General features: G+C 42.8%; 1 protein-coding gene across 1 annotated transcript in view; it reads right to left on the reverse strand.

The window, feature by feature from the left end:
• Positions 1-138: 138 nt before the first annotated feature.
• Positions 139-17,912, reverse strand: part of B4GALT1 (beta-1,4-galactosyltransferase 1) — a 50,592-nt gene continuing 32,818 nt past the window's right edge. The window contains exons 3-6 of the mRNA XM_083420522.1: positions 12,325-12,512; positions 10,743-10,865; positions 6,954-7,058; positions 139-5,349 (exon numbers count right to left, since the gene is read on the reverse strand). Of these exons, the coding sequence (XP_083276648.1) occupies positions 5,214-5,349; positions 6,954-7,058; positions 10,743-10,865; positions 12,325-12,512 (552 nt within the window). The 3' untranslated portion in view covers positions 139-5,213. The remainder of the gene's footprint in view (positions 5,350-6,953; positions 7,059-10,742; positions 10,866-12,324; positions 12,513-17,912) is intronic.

Here is a 17,912-nt window from a genome sequence, read left to right on the forward strand (position 1 = left end):
AACAGTGCCTGACCATGGCCCCATGTTCTCTGAAGCTCCATAATTTTAAAAACAAGTTTATGTTTTAACATATGTGGATTGGGAGCCAAGGGAGAAGCACAACCAAAGGATTGAAAATATAAGAGCAGAAACATTCCGTCAAATTAAAAACACCAACTTTTATTGTTTACAATGTCTTTAATGTAGTTTCTTGCAAAAAAATAGGTCACCAAGCCACAGCAATGCGAATTTATCAAATGCTGCTCTGTGGAGCAATTCCTCCCCCTGCCACGCCCCCCCCCCTTGCTATGAACATATTTTAAAGGCACTTTCGTCAAAACCTTTGAAGCTGAGAGCGCTAAAACGTATTCTCAGGTAATTCAATGTGGTTTCTATGACACCCCCCCCCCGATCTTCACACAAAGAGACAAAAACACACAGCAAAGCTATTTATGATGTGCAACTTAAAAGTTGCTTGCATAGTACAAATGTGCCCACTCCCCCTGACGACATCCTGGACCAGATTTGGAGAGGGTTTTTTAATGCGTTCCAAAGTCCAGTGAAGCCATAGAGAGATGGCAATTTATTCTGAGAGTTAAAGGCAGTGTGAAAGAGGTGTGTGCATGCTCTGCCCAATTTTACCATGGTTTAAATTTTTTTTGGGGGGGTGTGCCTCTTATCACTCCCCAAACACCAAAAAACTGACCTGAGCAGGTAGAACAGTGGGACAAAAAGAATATGTGCATACGCTGTGGGAAGCGAAGTGTTTTGCAAACATGCTTTAGTTTCCCCCCACACGTATCCTGTGAGAACAGGATACTGCACTAGATGAACCACCGGCCTGATCCAGCACAATCCTTCTTATGTGCTTAATATTTTATTTAAGTCTCTTAAAAACTATTGTGTCTCTAGCTTGCAAAATGTAACCTACATACCTGCTTTCTGAGGAAGAAAGACTAGAAATTTCCAGAAAGAGCAATTTTATTTCTGGAGGGTGGGCATCCCAGTAGCTCTCGCAGAGCTAAAAGACTGGTTATTTCAACAACAGGCACGGGTTGGTTGGTTTTATTTAGTTTCCTTAACTACTGGATACATAAAAATAATAGGGAGGCACTAATCTCCATAACTTTTAAAAAACCCACCATACTGAAGCATACAGCTGGGTTCCAAGGCCTGTTCACATATTACTTGGAAAGTGAATTACCGTATTTTTTGCACCATAACACTCACTTTTTTCCTCCTAGAAAGTAAGGGGAAATGTCTGTGCGTGTTATGGAGGAAATGCCTACAGGTGGCATGCCTACGGATTTTCCTCCTCTAAAAACTACGTGCGTGTTATGATCAGGTGCGTGTTATAGAGCGAAAAATACGGTACTGGTATTTCTTCCTCATAAACGATACCACATTCACGCCATACATTTAAAATAATATCATACCTCTTTAATAGACATGGACTGCGAACTGTAGTTTTGTGAAGGGTGCTGGCCTCACAGGGCTAGTTTCCCCAAACCCTTGAACTACAGTCAGCCTGGATAGTTCAGCGTAGTTCTGATGACGCCAAGATTGCAGGTTCGATCCCCATACGGGAGAGCTACAGTCTTGCATGGCAGGGGGTTGGACAAGATTATCCTCGGAATCCCTTCCAACTCTACAATTCTCTGATTCTGTGATACAGTTCTTGGGGTTCTCCCCGTCTGTTCAAGTAGTAGAACGGTGCTTTGAATGTATGGTGCGGAGGCAAATGTCTTGGGTATATATGGGTGCACTGACCCACCACTGCAAGGAAAAAGTATGTCTGAGCTAGACTGTGGTGCTAGTGTGTGCATTTCAATACTCTTGCTTCCCTAACTGACCCCAGACCACTCATTTCTTCTGGGGCTGCATGCTATCAGGGTTCAGGGAAATTCTCCATGCAAATATACAGCACAGTATGGATTCCTCCCCAAATACTTAGGTGAAAGGGCTGTAGAACAACCCAAGTCAATTACTATAGCAAGATGTATACCCACTATAAGAAATACCTGAACATTGGTTCAAAATGCACCTAACATTTGATTGACTTAAAAAAAATATCCCGGGTTACTTCTCAATTAAGGCACATTCCAGAGTGTTTGCAGTCAACTCCAAACACAAATGAGCGTATTTAAAATGAGAGGAAGACATACACTTCCAATTACAGATATACAGTTGTTTTGCCCCCTTCCCACACACCCAATAGTAAAAGGCTAAGCATTTGGCTCAGTATGTTGAAATAAATAAAGAAGTTAAACCCAACATGCATGAATGAAAGACACACACACACATTACCAGCTGAATAAAAAAGGGCTCAATTCTTTGTATTCCTCCCTCCCCCTTAATTATCCAATTAGAATAAGTCAAAACCTCTTAAAAGTTAGGAAACTCAGGACCTGTTTGAACGACATTCTCCACAGAACAGGGTTGTACCCTCCTGTCCTCAACTCTTCTCACTGTGAAGAGAAATTAATGACTATGCATGAGATCCCCACAGAGATATTTAATCTTTAAAAAATAGTCTCTCAAATGATCAGGGGGATCCTGCTCTTGAGTAAAGGCAAGGTTGCCTGGTTTAGATATTCACTTCTCTGTCTCTGCCTCATTTATGCTCCTATATACAAGGCACAAAATGAAGTGAATTGACTTATGTGCCTCCAATGAAATAGGAGGCTGTGCAGCAGAAAGCTAAAGTTAAAGCCCATCCTCATTCATTTATGGAGTCCTAAGAAGGTCCTGTGAATGGTTTTGAGCAAGCCTGATGCTATAAACACAGATTCTGACATTCTGGCAGAAGTATTTAGTTCCCTCCCAACTCTATGAGCCTATGATTCTAAATTTTGTAACCTAACAGCACTGCAATCATGTCACGTCTCCACACAGACAGTACAGAGAGGGCAGGGAGTAAACACAACATCCAAACAGGACCTGAATTTCAATGGCATCCAGACGGATATTTTGAGAACTCACAAAAATATTTTAGGAGATGTCTTTATCTCCTCAAGCAATATACTAAAAAGGCCACCTTTTCAAGGAGCACACCAACATCACAAGGATGGTTTATACAAATCAAAGTGCACAAACCCCCCTTTTTTTAGTCTGGTTTAAATGTGACTTTGCCTGCAGCTTGTACTGATGGTGTTAACATGCTATTAGGTTTGATATACAACCCCCTGCAAACTTTTCAATAACATGTTGCAAAAATAAAAACAGCGAATTTCACGTTTTAACACACAACACTGCAAGAAAAAAAAATAATTGTTTTGTTTGACATTTATACAGTATTTAGTCCTTGGAATAGTAAACGTATCTGACAAAATATTTTTTTTTTAAAAAAGAGACTACCTTATGAACCCAGAATTACAGACCTTTTGCCATTCCTCAGTGAGAAACAGATTGCATTGTAACAGTAAAAAAGGAATATGAAATTCAGCATACACGCATAAGGCAATCAAGAAATGGTACTTATGCAAGTCATTCCAAACCCCCCAATGTCAAGGACTTACAGGCATCATTGACATTGATGCTTTGTAGGCCCACTGACCTCAAGCAAGGGAGTTACATCACAAGTCAAATGGTTCATCCACTGCTACAGACTACAGAGGCAGCCCCCCCCCCGAAGAGTGGCAAATTCCTACTCACTGCTTAATAAGGTGCTTTCATAGAGAGTTTCTGTTTATTTAGTGAACCCCAGGTCCTTAGTCTATCTATTGCTGCGCCTTCCCTGAAATCCTACCGATTTGCATAGGTGCCGCTGCCTTGCAAATGGAAATGGGCTTCGTTGGCTTGCGAAATCTTTGGTTGCGCTGCACACACTGCTACTTTGTGTGCTTCTAGAGGCAAGCCCATATCGCAAACTGGGAAGCACAGTGAATGTTGCCTGACCTTCCAATACACAAGGCAGTGCTCCTCAGGCTTTGAGAAGCACTTACCTTGAGCAATACCTGGCCCATTCATTCAATTGTGGCAGTAGTTTCCCAGTGATCAAGAGGCTGAGTGTGCTCACAAGAGGAATGCTAACACTACACACAGATGGACTGACTCAGGTAAGCAAGTGAATTTTTAACAGGGCAAAATGCGCGTGGAATGCTTTTTGTGTGTCCATGGGCCACAACTCATATGTTTGGCCCCGAGTCTCAGGCTTGCAATCTGCCCCTTTACCTCTTTCCTTCACTGCAAGGAGAAAGCACTGCATGATCTCCGGACTATAGCATGATTATTGGGATCTCTCTAACCATTCAGTTTGCCCCAAGACAGAAGGAGGACTTCAAGATCAACTTCAAGGGGGCTAGAAAGATCCATTCGGATTGAAACAAATACTGTGCAGTCCAGTTCACTGCGCTTTTTCCCTGTGGTGGACAGAAACCCACGTCAAACAGATAACTGGGTTGAGAACTTTGCCCTCAGAGTCAGAGCCTAAATATTTTTGTCACGCAAAGACACTTTTCAGGAAAAAGAGACCCAAGATATTAAAATTCCCTCTGCCAGCAGAACAGAATAGAAGCCCCCCCCCCTTTGATAATCCTATTTCTCTTCCCTCTTTTTTCTTTTTAGGTGTTTCAATAGCTAAGAAGACAAGAACAGTCCTGTCTGCAAGAATGGGGAGCTGTATCAAAAGAGGTAAACGCAAAAACAATTTTAGCAGCATTTTCCAGTCCTTCATACGGTAACCACAGCACTGAATTTTCATAAACATTGCCCAATTTTAAAATTGAATGGGGGGAAATGGCCCATAATTGCATAATACACCATCCATTTTAAAGCAGAAGTATTTCCCAAGTTTGTGCTACTGCTATTTATAGTGGAGAACATTGCAATGGGCACCGTCCACGATGCAACTCTCTTGCGCAAGCCCCACCGAGGCACAGTGGAGCCGCATGAATGGATGGATGGTGCCTTCAGGCAGCTTTCAGACCTTCTTATGGGGCTAGCACAGAAAAACTTCCCAGTGGATTTTGCCCATATGTCACTACTATTCCCTGAAAAATTGACATATTTACGAACTCCTACAAACAGTTCTAAACTTTAAAAGAGAGACACACATAGCAAGAGTTTTGAGATTAAAATTCTTAATTGTCCATCCAACTGAAAGGCCTCAGAATGGCAAAATAAGGCATCCTTTTTTTCATGTTGATTGTAATAAAACAGCAGGGATAAAATTCTGATAGGATGAGCAGCCCCTGTTTAGGGTTCTCCAAGTCTTCTGTTGCACCTCTGCCATGCTAGCTCTTTGGTGATCCTATATCCACTGTGATCTTTGTATACAATGGGAATTTCTCAGTTCTTTCTACTGTGTATTTCAGAGAGTTTAAGCCATCAGAGTTCATTGTCTCCTTTGTGTGAGCAATTTTGTTGAACCTGCAAGAACAAGAGAGATTCACTGTTGGGAAATCTTGATTTGCAAATAGAACCTTCATTTGCCTCCTTGAAAGGGTATTCGGGCTAACACGAAGAGAACAAAATATTTTATGTCCCAAATGCTCAAACCTAACATAAACATTTGTGCTGATATCACACAGAATTCTAGGAGACCAGCTATTGAACCAGCTAATAGTTTCAAGATGCAGTGCAAGCTTTCAAGTTTGACAAGGAAGAGTTAGGACTGTGGGCTGAAAAGAGGCATAAAACAATCTCTTGCTTTTCCATTCGGCTTAGAGCCTAGAAGCCAGAGTAAACACGATGGTAGGGAAGCAGACTTTTCCACCCGTGTGCCTGCTTCATTCACATCTAAAAGAGGAGGAGTAGTTTTGCTTTCTTACATAAAAAAATTCTGCAGGTGGACAACAGAACCCTCACCCCAAATTACCATATTTTTTGCTCTATAGGACGCACTTTTCCCCCTCCAAAAATGAAGGGGAAATGTGTGTGCGTCCTATGGAGCGAATGAAGGCTTTTGCTGAAGCCTGGAGAGGGAGAGGGGTCGGTGCACACCGACCCCTCTCGCTCTCCAGGCTTCAGGCAGCTATCCGCAAGCCTTCAGAGCATGGCGGGAGTTCCCGCCGGGCTCCGAAGGCTTGCGGATAGCAGCAAGCTCTGGGAGCGACGGCGAGGTTGCGCACAATCTCGCCGCCGCTCCCGGACCCGTTCTGGGGGCTGGGGTCAGGGAAGCTCGGGCTTCCCCCGCCCCAGCCCCGCTTCTGCCAAAAGCCGCGTGCAGCCTCTCCCGGCTGGAGAGGTTGAGCGCGGCTAAAGAGGAAGCCAAGACAGCCAGGGGGTGGATCCTGCTCGCTGTCTTGGCTTCTTTACTCTTTGGGGCTGGGGGGAGGGGGAAATAATTTTTTTTTCTTTATTCCCCCCCCCTAAAATCTAGGTGCGTCCTTTGGTCCGGTGCTCCCTATAGAGCGAAAAATACGGTACTTCCTTGTGAACTATCACTTCAAGCATCTTTCTCTTCCAAGCTCAGCTCTGATGCTGAGGTGGAGCTGGGCTAGAGAGGAAAATATTTGAACTGCTGAGCAGAGGGAGAGGGAGATGGAGAATGGCAGGGCTATGTACCCCTCACCTGTACACCCTTTCTGTCGTAAAAAGACAGCCCCCCACCTTGCTCTCCCCAGCAACCAATTCTAAATATGAGCAGGCCATACAAGTCTCTTCACTGTTAGATATTTAAATTAAAGAAAAGGAGAGCCAGCAAAATGTGGACATGTTGTATCCAATGGTGTCCTTCATGCTGACGGAAAGCTCCTTTCACCCAGTCACGGCTACCATTTTCAGAAAGCAAGGTAGGCAATTTTTATTTTTTTGCGAATTCCTGCCCCCTGTGAGCCTCCAAGGTCTGCTCTGAAGGAACTTCCTGAACAGTATGGGAGCTTGCAAGGAGGGAAATTGGAGGAAATCACCTCCCACTGAAGGAAGCCTTGCTAGATCATATAGCCTGCTAGCAGCATGAGAGAGACCACCGGCTGCCACCCAGTACCACCATTTGAAGATGTTTGTACAGAGCACAATGAAGAAGGACCTACCTCTGTGGGTTGGGCTCATTTTTGTTGTCTCTCGAATGGCGAATCATCCGACATTTCCCAATTGCAGCATCTGGGCGGGAGATTCTCATGCCTTTGAAAACAATCCTGCAAAAGGCACACAAATAAAGAGGCTGTTGTTATAGAAAAGCATAGCCATGCTTTAAACCAGGGATGGGATGGGAAGCCTGTGGTCCTCCAGGTATTGTTGAACACCCCTGGTTATAGCCAGTATGGCTAATGGTCAAGAGTACTATAAAGTCCAACATCATATGGAAGGCCACAGTTTCCTCATCCCTGCTTTAAATATGCCCATAGAACAAAACATAGCAGTCCAGCTGAAAGTAGTTTATGAAATGAAAGTTAAATAATGTTATCACTTATTTCGCTATAAGTTTATAGTACACTTATCTCATTAATGCAATACACCTACAAGTCACTTTCACAAGTATATATAAAGAAGATATATAGATCAGTGTTTCCTCTGTCTACACGCTGGTTCAATCCCTGTGGATTCTGATGGCACTACCTCACTGTATTGGGCTGAAGGCTGACCCAGAAAGAAGTCCGTATCTTCTTACAAATGCAAATTCTAATGTAACTTTTCCCAGTCATAATTAGTAATCCAAGAGATATTTGGCAGCTGCAGCATCAGGAAATATAGATTAAGTGCCAAGACTCTTGGAAGGCTTCCACAACAATTTTTCTTCAGCAAACTGTTCTCTGCCTGTCCCCTGCTCCATAATGTTATGTCCTTTATGTTCTCAAAGCTCTTCCCAGACCAGGCCCCATGGATTTCAGAAACTGCCTCTCCCTAGCCAGGCCTTGCTTTATATTCCTACTCTGTATGAGGTTGAGAATTGTTGTGCCTAGGAAGTAGGGCCTTGATCTCTGTTGCAGAAATGTTGTGGCTATCATCTCCTTCTGGTAGGCATAGAGTTATGTTGCCGCACACACACTAAAGGCTCCTGCCACGTTAACAAAACTGTGGTTTCCAAGTCACAAGCAGTATTAGTTCCTGTTTATTCCACATTAGTCAGACACTGCCTGTGTAGACACTGTATCTTTAAAACACATTTGAAGTACAGTCATACCTTGGGTTGAAGTAGCTTGGGGGTAAGTATCTTCAGGTTGCACGCTGCGGCGACCTGGAAGTAACGGAGCGCGTTACTTCTGGGTTTCACCGCTCGCACTTGCGTAGACGGTCAAAAGGACGTCACATGCATGTGCAGAAGCGGCGAATCGCAACCCGTACAGACGCGGGTTGCGTTCGCTTCTGGATGTGAACAGGGCTCCGGAACAGATCCTGTTCGCATCCAGAGGTACCACTGTACTTTCACCCCCTCAAAGAATTCTGGGTACTGTAGTTTAGTCCTCACAGAGTCACAGTTCCCAGCAACCCTTCACAAAACACAGTGCCCAGAATTCTTTGAGAGGCAAAGTGTGCTTCGGATGTGTGTACACTGTCACCGTCCGGGGCACTGTGTTTAGTTTGTGCACTGCAGTTTAAGAAGTGGTAAGAACAGTTCAACTATGGAACCGTTTCCAAAAGGAATTGGGGGCTCTCTTCCTTTAAGCAAGAGTCAGGATGCTTTTGCTCTGGGTTGCCAACAAGCCTCCATGCCTGCCCCCCAACTCTTACAATTCAGCCCGGCTTTTAGTCTGTACAACCCATTTCATTTGACTTTTAGTTTTGTTGGACGACTTTTCCCAACTCCCCAACTTTTGTGCTTCCATTGTGTTTTTCAGCTATGGGCGTGAGGGGGTAGAAGTGGCACTAACTAAATAAATAATTGTCAAGAGCTGTTTACCTTCTCATGTCAAGAACAGCTCACCTTAAGGAGCACTGAAATAAGAAGTAGCTGAAAACATGTCTTCAGCCTAGCAATAAAGGGCTTGAGAGCTGAAAAGCAGGTTTCTGAGCAACTGTGGAAAGGGGAAAGGAGGTACTCTTGGTCTTCTAACTCTGCTTTTAACTTTTAACAGAGTTAACATTTGGCTTAACGTTTAGCATCACGGCCCTCTGCCATTACTGGAATGTCCATTCTTTAAATGAAATGAAAATATACAATAAGGATACTTCTGATCATGCTCAGAGTTCCTTTGGCTTCTGACAGTTCCAACATTCTGTGCTCAGCACACTTAGAATTAAAAGAGTAGGAAGTCTGGCCAGGGTTCCCAGAACCCGAGTGCCTTTATTTTGAGAAAATGAAACAGTGAATTCATTTCCTTTGACAGTATTCTTAAAACACCATCTACATTTTTTAAAAAAGGATTTAAGACTTAGGCATCTTAAATTCCCATACTGTTGCGACAAGAGTATTGTTAGCCCAGAAATGGAAACAAGAAGAAATTCTGATGAAAGAAGAATGGCAGACGAAATTAATGGACTATGCAGAATTGGACAAAATGACAGGAAGGATTCGAAACCTGCAGGACCAGAGATTTACAGAAGATTGGAAGAAGTAGATGAATTATTTGAAGAGCAACTGTAATCAGCAAATTACGCTAGTAGGGCTACAAGAAGTTTTGTAAGGAGAAATATACGAAGTGTCACAAAGTAGAAAAAGACAGAGATATTGGTTATGAGTTTGAAATGTAATAGGGAAGATAAGAAATGCATACTGAGAGATTAGATTGGAAAATTTTCAGACAGGATTGATGGAAGTAAAAAAAATTTGAATAAGATGTAAAAGTATGTTTAATTACTGTTGAAAATGATATGTTTAAAAAAAACCTAATAAAAAATTATATTAAAATAAGTAAATAAATTCCCATACTGTTGTGCCTGCAATCCATACTCCCTACTTTTTCTACTCCTCCGAAGACATGGACATCCTGGGATTCCTATGTAAAGACTTCCTGGAACTTACTAGCAGCAACCTTCCCCACAGTACTAGTGAAGAGGAAGCAAGCTTTCAAAGAGCTTGAATGGAAACACTTGGCTGCCAAAGGCTTGACCCTGACAGTGGGAAGACAGACTCTTGTTTGCTCTGCAGCTTAGTGAGCGGCGCTAAAGAGACAAGGAGAACAGTGACCCCAGCGCAGTGTAGAGCACCAGACTGTCTCAGGATCTCCTGCTTTCTGCCAGCTCCGATTGACAGAGAGCCAGGAAGAACAGGGAAACAATGGAGGAGCTCCATTCCCTGGCCCTCTTTGGATACAAGCCACTGCAGGCTAATGTCTGGAGTTCAAGCTGAAATACATACAAGTTAAGCTATTTGCTAATGTCACAGCCAGGAAGGCAGGTGTGGCCGTTGGGGACAGGTTACATAGCCAGCGGGATTTCTTTCGCCACTTCCTGGCACATGCTTGTAAGCAGCCACTTTCTTGGCCAACTATGGGATGTTAAGAAGCGCCTCCTATAGTAAGTGCACACAAGGAATGGGATTCACTGTCACACTATGACGAACGTCCTGCTTATTCAAACATTTCAGTTTGCCAGAAGAGCAATCCCTCTCTCCTCCTCCTCCTCTAAACAGTGAAAGAAATCTATATTAATTGGGAGACACAGAAGAAGAAGAAGAAGAAGAAGAAGAAGAAGAAGAGGAGTTTGGATTTGATATCCCGCCTTTCACTCCCTTTTTAAGGAGTCTCAAAGCAGCTAACATTCTCCTTTCCCTTCCTCCCCCACAACAAACACTCTGTGAGGTGAGTGGGGCTGAGAGACTTCAGAGAAGTGTGACTGGCCCAAGGTCACCCAGCAGCTGCATGTGGAGGAGCGGAGACGCGAACCCGGTTCCCCAGATTACGAGACTACCGCTCTTAACCACTACACCACAGGAGCCTTACCTGTTATAAATGTCATCATCTTCACCACCCCAGCCCCAATAATTATTGGGAAAGCCATTGATTTTTTGGAATTGATCCTTGCTCAAAGCAGACACTCCTCCAAAATACTGATTGTAAGGCAAGCTGAAAGAGAGAAAGGCATCTCATAAAAAAAAAAAAAGTTTTTGCTATCACCAAGATGTTAGGATTGTTCGTCTAGTTGTGATTGCAAGTTAACATATTAATAATTGCATTAATAAGAACAGTAGCAACAACAACAATTTTATTATTTGTACGCTGCCCATCTTAATGGGTTGTCCCAGCCACTCTGGATGGTTTCCATTAAAGCAATTCTAAAATGTAACAGCAATAAATGCCATAGAAATATGTGCTTCAACACACACACAAAATCATGAATGCCTTAAAGAGAATAATCTATGTTTCTAAAGATCAGGATGTAGTAAGCTCAGAATTCACTCAAACCCTTTCCCCACCCCAGGTAAGTTGGACTATTATTGCACTAAATGAAGGCAACTGGTTTTCATTTTTATGTCCTATCAGAAATACAGCAGAACGTAATAACTGCATAATTATCAGCATTCTTTTTTTTTTGTCCTTAGCACATTACACACCTCAAGACTTCACTTTTCAGGCAATCATCTTCCCACCAATATAGCAACAGCCCATTTGATATCTCCAAAACTTGTTCCTAATGAGGTTGCACACATAACCTGCAAGCATTTTCAGGCCTAATTCAGCCACGGCAATAAACCATAATTTCCTGTTACATGTTCAAGCTGTGATGATCTTGCCTCTACCCCCTTTCCCTCTTCTCTGTCAAGTGCCACAGGAGAAGTGAGTGCAGGAAAACAGCAGCTCATTCATATTATGGCAAACAAGGCTTCCCCATTACGTCTAAAATGGACCTCAGACCTTGATTCCCACAAGGCAAATGGTTTTACTGTTGTTGGTTTTTTTTAAAAAAAGCATCATTATTTTTTATATAAACTGTTCTGAGAGCCTCTTGGCTGAAGAACAGTAAGTAAAGTATCTAAAGAAACAAATAAAAATAAACTTTAGGCAAACAGATCACAGATTTGAGAGTAGAGCAATTCCAGAGAAGAGCGAAGTAGGCTCCTTTGGAACATACCGTATTTTTCGCCCTATAGGGCGCACTGGCCCATAGGCCGCAACTAGGTTTTTTGGGGGGGAATAATTTCCCATCCCAGCCCCCAGAACAAGCTGCTATCCACAAGCCTTGCGAGCCTGGTGGGAACTCCCGCTGGGCTTGCAAGGCTTGCGGATAGCTTCCTGAAGTATGGAGAGCGAGAGGGGTCGGTGCGCACTTACCCCTCTCGCTCTCCAGGCTTCAGCGAAAGCCTGCATTCGCCCCATAGGACGCACAACACATTTCCCCTTCATTTTTGGAGGGGGGAAGTGCGTCCTATAGGACGGAAAATACGGTAAGTAATTCAAGTGCAGAGTGGGCAAGCCGACATGGATACAGGTTCCTAACATTAATCCACTCTTGATATTAACAGCCGTGCTATTATTATGTGATTTTTTGCTAGCGTCGAATAAATGTTAGCAATTGATCTCTTACCGGAATCCAAATTTATCCATCGACACAGAGAGGTGCCTGGGTTGACTGTAACACTTATATATATTTCTGTCATCCATAGGGATTAGGTCAACATCGCTGAATACAAAGCAGTCATAATCGTATTCTTTCAAAGCTTCTGTGAAGCCTATGTTCAGAAGCTTCGCACGGTTAAATGTTGCTTCTCCACCCTAATGTAAGAAAAAGAAGGGCTATTAAGCACAGTCAATAAAAGCTGGTTAACATTTACTATTTATTATAGGTCTGGCCCTTCACAAGCAGTAATGTAGACATGCGGGTGGCAAAGGTCTCTCAAACGTTTCATTCACCATGTTTTTCTGTTTAGCTTAAAATTATGATCAGCTGGTTCAACCCAAAAGAAGCATGCTTTTTTCCAGGGTCTTGCTTGTTTTGCATTCCACACAGACCTCTCTTGAAACCTTGGGGAGCCTGAGAGCATATGCACCAAGTCCCTATCATTGTAAGGAATCTCAATCATTGTAAGGAATCTCACGGCTTTCCAACGTCCTAAAATATTCTCTTCCACAGAGAAGGCCTATTCTTGTGTTGCCACCATCTGGACCTCTTGAGGAGGAGACACACAAAGGGCCTCAGAAGATGATCTCAGTGTCCAGGTAGGTTCGTATGAAAAAAGGCAGTCCTTGAGGGATTGCGGTCCTGACCCACTTAAGGCTTTATAGGTCAAAACCAGTACATTTAATTGGGCCCGGAAACTGATTGGTAGCCAGTGCAGTTGGACCAGGATCGGTGTAATATGCTCAAACCATCTTGCTTCTGTGACCTGGCCGCTGAATTCTGCATGAGCTGGACAGTCGCTCCAGAAGGATATCGAAAGCCACTGAGAGGTCAAGAAGAATTAACAGGGACATGTTCCCCGTGTCTCTCTCTTGATGGAGGTCATCATACAGGGTGACAAAGCAGTTTCTGTGCCCAAACCAAGCCTAAACCTTGTCTGGTCTGCAACCACTCTCTTATAAACCACTTAAATTTTGGTATGCCCCAGCGATGCCAAAAATGTATCAGGCAGATGATTCCACCAGATCCCAATCTCATTTATGGGATATGGAGTGTGTGTGAGAGAGATCAGCTTCAGAAAAGATTTATGATTTTTTAAAATATCAATAAGAAGCTTATTTTCCTTATTAAAGACCTTGACTTCTCCCTGAAGTTCACAGGTGACCCCATTTTTGTCTCCAGCTGTGGTTTGCACTTTCCCTAATGAGGCCTCCCGCTGCCAGTGCCCTTCCACCGTTCAGATTCCGTTCTTAGACCAAGGTAAAGTTTGCAAACCAGGACACTACTTCCGGTTTTGCTGAGTTTGTAAACCTAATCGTTCGTAAACAGGAGTGTTCTTCAACCAAGGTACCACTGTATAGGATATTGATAAGGACTCATTTCCTCGCTGTAAGTGATAGGTTAGAAGTGGTACCTAACCTCTATAAAAAGGGTTTAGTCCTATAGAAGTGGAGGAAGATATTGGAGGCAATTTGGATCTCACTCAATACAAATACTGAACATCTGATGCAGCTGTGCTTCTTATTACTATATTTATGTATGTGTGTAAAAGAGTTACTCCTCCTGAGGAGCACATGTTATGTGGAGTGGTACCTCCCTGAGGTCCTAGATTTAGGATTAGTTGTGTACTTGACGAGATCCCATATTCAAAATAAAACATGGCATCTTCTAGATTAGAAGGTAGCTAGTAAACCTTCTCTCTGTAGGAAGTGAAGCGGAAGAGAAAGGACGCCGAGTTCTCAGTTTCATTCTGGGATATTATTCTTGGAACCAAAGTAATAAGCAAGAAGGCCTGTGGAGACTGATAAGAGGAAATACAAGGAAAAGCCTGTTTTTTGTTTTTAAAAGATTGGGACTGGAGGATGCTGCTGTATTTTGGGAGTTCCCTAATTTTCATATAATTCATACTGGTTTTTTAATGCAATACAAGGGAGTAAAAGATACCTGAAGGTGCTCTCAAATCTGCCTTATTCTTATAGCTATTTTAATAAGTAAATGGTTTCTGCAATAATGTATTGTCAGTTTGTTTTCAGAGTTTCTAAATTGTAATCTGCTCTGCTCTGACTTTCAAATATAATGAAGTTGTTCACAAACTTGGCAAGAATTTCAGGATTCTTAAATCCTTAAATCAACGAAACTAAAAAGTGTCCTTGCCAATTTAAGGAGGATTTAGGACATGGCTGAAACCACACGTTTCTCTTATTTTAATTAACCCTTCAGGAAAACCAGCCAGGGCTGACTGCACATATGAAAAAGCAGCTCTTGATTACTATAAAAGCCAAATTGTAAGAAAAGAGAATTAAAATGTGATGCTCATTCAAGAAAAGTTTCTCATGAGCAAGTATTTCAGAAGTATATTAGGGGATTGGTTCGTTTCCAAAAGTACTAGAGAAAACTGTTCTAAAAAATATGTATGTCTAGCAAATTCCAAGCCAGAATAGCTTTCATAAATGCTATGAGACTGACTTGGTGCTCAGCTTACTAGGGTTAAACAGAGATTAATTGACAACATTTTAGAGGGGCCTCACATTTTAGCCCCAACAACTGTATAGTGGATGTAGGTAAGGCAAAGAGAGAGCAAACCTAATGGCCAAGTGGGATTTGATGTTCTATCCACTACTCACATAGGAAGTGGCCTACTAAGTCAGAGCATTTGGTCCATCTAGCTCAGCACACTCTAGAGTGGTAAATGTTATGTACTGAAGTTCTCACCCTGGGCCAGCAGGGGGATACTGTAGATAGTTTTCACTCAGGTCCACATATGCAAATAAGGGATTGAAAGTGACGTTCAGTGATTGGATAGTTACAGAAAATGGTTACTGTTGTGTTCTACTGGAGCTCTATATAAGCAGGCTGGCTGAACTGTTCAGTTCAGTTCTGGCCTGGGAATAAACAAGAGCTGTTTGAAGAAATGCTGTGTCGTCTGTTCACCCACAACTTAACAGTAAAGGTAAAACAGGATCTACTGGTAGATCTCTGGGTAATTTGCAGTAGATCACAAAGGATTTCTGGCTCCCCGTTGGTTAACAAAAGCAACTCCATCACCAAATTAGGCTACTGAAATGGAGAAAGCTGGGGGGGGGGGCGTGACTGAGAATGGATATTTGAGTAAAGGCCTGTGAGCTCAGTTCTGGTAATGAAAAGAAAATCCTGGGCTGAAATGACCCCAAGGTGCCTTGCTCCTTAATTCAAAGTCCATGCTGGCTGTTTCTTTAAGCCAGTGTTTGGCTCTAGTGGGTGGACTTCATGGTTTGAAGTAAAAGCAACACAGAACTTGCAAGCTTAAAGTCTGTCCAGCCTGACACTGCCTCTCTCATTTCTATGTAACTGCTAAATTAATTTAGTATTCCGTATTATAGTTTCCCCTGTGAAATTGTTACTTCTCAAGTCTTCAGAAAGGAAAAGGGCAGGAGATGAATTTAACAAAACAAACTGTTATCAGCAAGTTTGCACTTGTTCACCATCGTGGCGTAATCTCACAACCCGTTTGCTATCGGCATGGCTCAAGTCCAGACACATGAAAGGAACAATCCCAGTTGGGTTGTGTGAAATGGCACTGAACCTTTACGGACAGAAAAGCTTTGTAATAATGACCCCTCAAGCATTCACCCATCCAAGATCCTAACAGCAGGACAAACGTAGCACCACAGTTTCCATGACTTCTCACAGCTTCCAAATAAACACCTTCTGGGTGTGTGTTTGCCCAGCTAATAATTTATGTTTACCTCATATCAAGCAAACAGGCGTTCCATGCAGAAAAACACTGATAACAATGCAGATAACACTGAAACCACAATTCATGCCAGCATTCAAGGTTAGCATTAGAAAATGCTGCAGGAGAGGAGAAGCCTTACTGAAGAGACGGCAGCACTATTTCTGGGTTAGTGGAGTCTGTAACCCGAAGCGTATGTAACCTGAGGTACCACTGTACCAGCACCCCTGCCCCACCTCCAGAGAAGAAGAAAAAATGAAGTAATTCAGTAACCACAAATGACTCTTTCTTGGAATATATATACAGTGGTACCTTGGGTTACATACGCTTCAGGTTACATACACTTCAGGTTACAGACTCCGCTAACCCAGAAATAGTACCTCAGGTTAAGAACTTTACCTCAGGATGAGAACAGAAATCATGTGGCGGCAGCAGGAGGCCCATTAGCTAAAGTGGTGCTTCAGGTTAAGAACAGTTTGAGGTTAAGAACAGACCTCCGGAACGAATTAAGTACTTAACCCGAGTTACCACTATACTACATTTGTTAGTTGTGTCGGCGTCCCGCCCCCCACCCCCCAAAAGAAGTGACTTAGAGGATAAAATACAACAGTTAAGATATGATGGGTGAGCATTATTATGTTAAAATGTGTACAGTGGGAGACAGCAGATCCTACCAAAACATTTAAGATAACTGCATAGGACACAGGAAGTATGTGCCTTATCATTGGTCCATTTAGTAGATTACTACAGGGTTGGAGTGTGGGGAGAACCGGGGGGGGGGGGTTGTAGCCCCAGGTGCATGATTTTGAGGGGGTGCGAGCCAGGCACCCCCACACATGGATTCCTGCCCTGCCTGCTGCTTGGGGGTCTCCGTGTCCCCAGCCCCCTTGCTGAATGGCCACAAAAATAAAAAGGGTTAGCAAAATGATGTAGATTGTGGAAGAACGAAACACAAAGATGACTTGGTTGCTGCCCAAAGTAGTACCCCCCCTGTATGGCCCTCTCCTCTTTCCCCACTAAGGTGGGCAGCTAAGAGGGGGAGTTGAGAAGACCTCAGGTAAAATCTCATCTCATCCATGAATTCAAGAGTGCAGCCCAGGAAGGAGTTAGACAACCTGTCTGTACAACCTTGGCATAAGAACATTTGGTCTGTTGCAATCTCAGAGAAGATAACGTCCAATCTACGATTGATACAGGGTAAAGCAAAACCACAATATGTATTTTAGCGCAGTATGGTGGGACTTTATTAAATTTACCATGGATCAAAATATGTACATCTCTTTGCCAGAAATAGCCAAATCTATATGGATATCATAGACCATGCACACAGACAATTTGGCAATTGTCTCACATCCCTTTAGTTATATAATATATAACGATACTGTATGAAGTGCTCACCTACACCAATGTAACAGCAGATAGGTTTGGTTTTATATAATCATCTTGAAAATCAACAAAAAAAACCCCTAACAAACCGTGAGCTCATTAGGTGGATTTAATGAAGCCCCTATTGCAGCTTTGGCTGCTCATAAGCACCTGCCTTAGTGTATATGAAGCTCTCTGTATATTTTTGGAAATGCACTATTAAAAACGTTTATTAATGCTGACTGCGCTTCCTTTTAGGGAAATTTAAACATAACAAACCAAGATTGTCTAACAGATTCCCTGGCATTGTTTTCTAGCGGTTAATCCCCTCTTTGAATGAATTGTGTTACTTCCAACTCCCCCCCACCTTTTTCCCCAGTGCAATAAATAACCACAGGGAAAAAATTGCAGGAAGGAAATCACAAGCCAAGTGCCTTGAGCAAAGGATTCGGATATAAAAGCCTTTCATGTACATCCT

This window comes from Podarcis tiliguerta, assembly GCF_965153285.1.
Source record: "Podarcis tiliguerta genome assembly, chromosome: 17".
Taxonomy (NCBI): domain Eukaryota; kingdom Metazoa; phylum Chordata; class Lepidosauria; order Squamata; family Lacertidae; genus Podarcis; species Podarcis tiliguerta.